The sequence below is a fragment of the Triplophysa rosa genome, linkage group LG23 (assembly GCF_024868665.1).
Source record: "Triplophysa rosa linkage group LG23, Trosa_1v2, whole genome shotgun sequence".
Classification (NCBI taxonomy): domain Eukaryota; kingdom Metazoa; phylum Chordata; class Actinopteri; order Cypriniformes; family Nemacheilidae; genus Triplophysa; species Triplophysa rosa.
The window spans coordinates 11,341,721-11,345,396 of NC_079912.1; the positions used below are offsets into that span (position 1 = coordinate 11,341,721).

Below are 3,676 nucleotides of genomic sequence, written 5' to 3' on the forward strand. Positions count from 1 at the left end.
TACGGGTAAGAAAACTGTAAAAAATGAATATGGAAAATTCCTTCATGTTAAAACAGTATATTGTGCCCTATTTTTACAGATTTGTTTTAGAGTGTGTGTTATCAGTGCCACTGATCTCAAACAGTCCTAACAAAAGTTTGAGGAGGAAAAGGGGAGGAGATAGTCCTGATCCACAGTGACCCTGCCAAACCCTAAAACTTAAATATGTTCGTTACACCAGAGGACAAGTTCTGAAATGCTGGCTGAGGAGGTTTTTCTTTTCTGTAGATGCTGAATGACCTTGAACTTCTGTTACTTCAATAATGGCCTTAAACCACTTTAATTTTAATATACTAATTTAAAAGTAAAGACTGCACCTGTTGCATTGAGTCTAGAGCAAGGACGCTAAATTTCACACACTGTTCCACAACAGGGCATAAGTACGTTTAAAGTCAAGATTTTGATCGGAAACGGCGATGTCCACCGGTTCCTTGAGTGATACTGAAGACCTCCAGGAGCTGTCAATCACTCGTTCTCTACAAGACTCTGAAGATGAGTTCAGCATGGATGACAATCTGAAAGGAAAAACCAGCAATAAGAAGCAACAAGAGAAGAGGGCAAAGGATGGCAGGAAATCTCAAAGAAACGCTGCTAATGCCAGAGAAAGGGCGAGGATGAGAGTTTTGAGCAAGGCTTTCTCACGACTGAAGACCAGCCTGCCGTGGGTTCCTGCAGACACCAAACTGTCAAAACTGGACACGCTGCGTCTGGCATCCAGCTATATATCTCACCTCAGACAGCTTTTACAAGACGACAGATATGACAATGGCTTTGTGCATCCTGTAAATTTGGTATGAGTGAGTGTTGTCCGAGTTTTTTTGAGGACTTTATACCCATCCTAAAGTTTGTTCAGAAATAATGTTTATTTATGACTTATATAAGACAGATCTATTAAACAGTATAGCCTTAAAAGGGTTTTCCTCCACAAACTGAAAATTCTGTCATCATTTATTCATCCTCCTGTGGTTCAAAATCTGTATGTGATTCTTTCTTCTGTGAAACCCAAAAGAAGATCTTTTGAAAAACGTGTCCATACAATGAAAGTCTATGGGGTTGTTTGCTTACCAACATTCTTTAAACTGAGTTTTTTTGTGTTCTGCAGAAGAAAGAAAATCATACAGGTTTGAGGTTGAGTAAATGATGACAGAATTTTCATTTTTGGGTGGAGTATCCCTTTAAAAAAGCATTTACGAAATCAATATGCTAGTATATAAAACATGGTCCCTGCATAGAATCATTCAAGAACCTTTTTTAAGAGTGCATAAAAACTTTAAAGCAATAAATAAATATGATGGAAAACTAAGGATTTCATCCCTTTAAGGATGAAATGCTTGTACTGTACTGTAAGTACCATGGCAATATCTTGTTTTTAGGATAGGTTATTTATCATGGCATGATTTGATGTATCATATTACACAAACATGTTAAAATATCATTTACATTTATGCATATGTCAGACGCTTTTATCCAAAGCGACTTACATTGCATACTATACATTTGTTGCTGACTATGTGCAATCCCCTGGGATCGAACCCATGACCTTGGCATTGCTAGCACCATGTTCTAACCACTGAGCAACAGGAAAGCTGTGACCTATATATTATTATTATATAATGACAATATATTATTCAATATCATATATTGAATATTTAATACTGCATGTGAAACATGCATGAATTACACAAACTGTAGGCCTAAGACGACACATTCAATACAATTCTTTCACATTTTTTTAAATCAATGTGTTTCGTGGCATTTATGTATTTGTGTTTTTTATTCTTTTCCCACAGACGTGGCCTTTTGTGGTCTCTGCTCGATCAGAGGACACTAAAGACATTTCAGCAGCGATCAGACTATGTGGAGCTACAGCATAAACATCTGGCACCTCTCTGTCTTTTATCCCTCTCCACATTTCACGGTCTCATGCACTTCCTTTGAACTTACATGAATGGACATTACACAGTACAGACTGTATTCAGAATGTACAACTGTACAACATAGCAATGATTTTAGATTTTAGAGGTCTACCGGCAGTTAAGTTTGGGCCACATAACATGCCGTTATTATAATAATGCCGCTGAAACCGTCTTAAGGCTGCAGTTACTAGTATTCAAACAGCCAAACAAATTCGCTTAACTGTGTCAAATAGGGCTGGGTAAAAAATATTGATTCTTCTATTTTAATCTATCTTCAATTTAAGGAAACAATATCGATTCGGGAAATCACCGAATCGAATATTAAAGGAGTCATTTTGCACGGCTAAAACGAATATTATTGTTTGTTTTAGATGTAACGCAATGTGTATACACCATTTAAAGCTTAAAAAACGCTGTATTTTCCACATACCGTGCATGTTTGTATCTCCTCTTTGCCCCGCCTCTCTGAAACGCGCTGATTTTTTACAAAGCTCATGGCTCTGAAAAACAAGGTGTGCTATGATTGGCCAGTTCACCAGTGCATAGTGATTGGTCAAATACTGCAAGCATTTCACGGAAATGTAACGCTTCTTACCATATTCGGAACATCAGGGTCCAAAGCAATTGAACTGACAGGCGATACAATGAGATTTACAATTACACCCACCTTAACTATGCGTAGATTTGGGCGGTCTTAGTCAAATCATGTTACGAAGTTACGTAGATTCGCCGGGGTGTGGTTACACGAGGTGTTTCAGTCAGGTCTGGTTGAGCATTCGCTTTTAGATAGAATGCATCTTTTGTTCCCACACTTTCATTTGTGCAATTTTACGTGTCTAATACATGCATGGGCAACTTATAACACACCAAAACCACAGAAAAACACGTACTTCCGCCATATGACCCCTTTAATGCACGTCTCGTTTCGCCTCTCCTCCAGACGATGGCGCCATTATTCAAGTTGAATAATGAAATCTGTTTTATTTCTTAAATATGTTTCAAGTTGTTCGTGAATTTCTAGCTGTTCATGATTTCACTGTTGCACACTTACAATGTTTTTATTTTTACAGTATTTGGTTACTCAAAGCAAAAGTAATTCAAAACAATTGTGTGGGCTATAGGCTACTATTAACGTGAATGTGTATTTCATAAATGTAGCTGAGGTGGGGGGTCAGTTATCAGCCTATATATTTAAATATGGATTCCATGTCTGCAAAACTAAAATATTAAATGAAATACTGATCTAATGTCGATATAGAATCGAATCGAATTAAAACCATATAAATCGAATCGAATCGCCAAAATGGTCTCAAAACCCAGCCCTAGTTTCAAATAAATTTACGTGATGAGTAATGTAAATATAAACTATAAGGTACCAACATCGCTGTAATACAGTAACAGACTTCAAACTGTGAGAGCTTGTGACCAAGATAAAAACGACCATGTGCACGTTGCTGCACTTGAATAAGAATGTGCGCAGTGTTGAAGATGTAGGACTAGGCCGGTTTTCATCGCGTTTGCTGAGGATTGCAGCTGTCCAGTCATTAGTTTCCCAGCGCACTAAACCAGTCCCTTGAGAAAGTCTCACAGGAGATGAAGCTCTTTTTCAGGCAAGGACACAAACGGCTCTCACGTTCTGGACCACTGCTGTGATAAAAGCGATGGAAAGGTGATCTGAGTGCTGAAATCATGACTTCATAAACTACTGTGGAGAGTAATAG

The 3,676-nt window shown here is 37.9% G+C and overlaps 1 protein-coding gene across 1 annotated transcript; it reads left to right on the forward strand.

The window, feature by feature from the left end:
- The first annotated feature begins 455 nt into the window (after positions 1-455).
- LOC130547324 (transcription factor 21) lies at positions 456-1,922 on the forward strand. The gene is made up of 2 exons (XM_057323186.1): positions 456-830; positions 1,830-1,922. The coding sequence occupies exons 1-2, from the start codon at positions 456-458 to the stop codon at positions 1,911-1,913; spliced, it is 459 nt and encodes a 152-aa protein (XP_057179169.1). The 3' UTR covers positions 1,914-1,922.
- Positions 1,923-3,676: the final 1,754 nt, after the last annotated feature.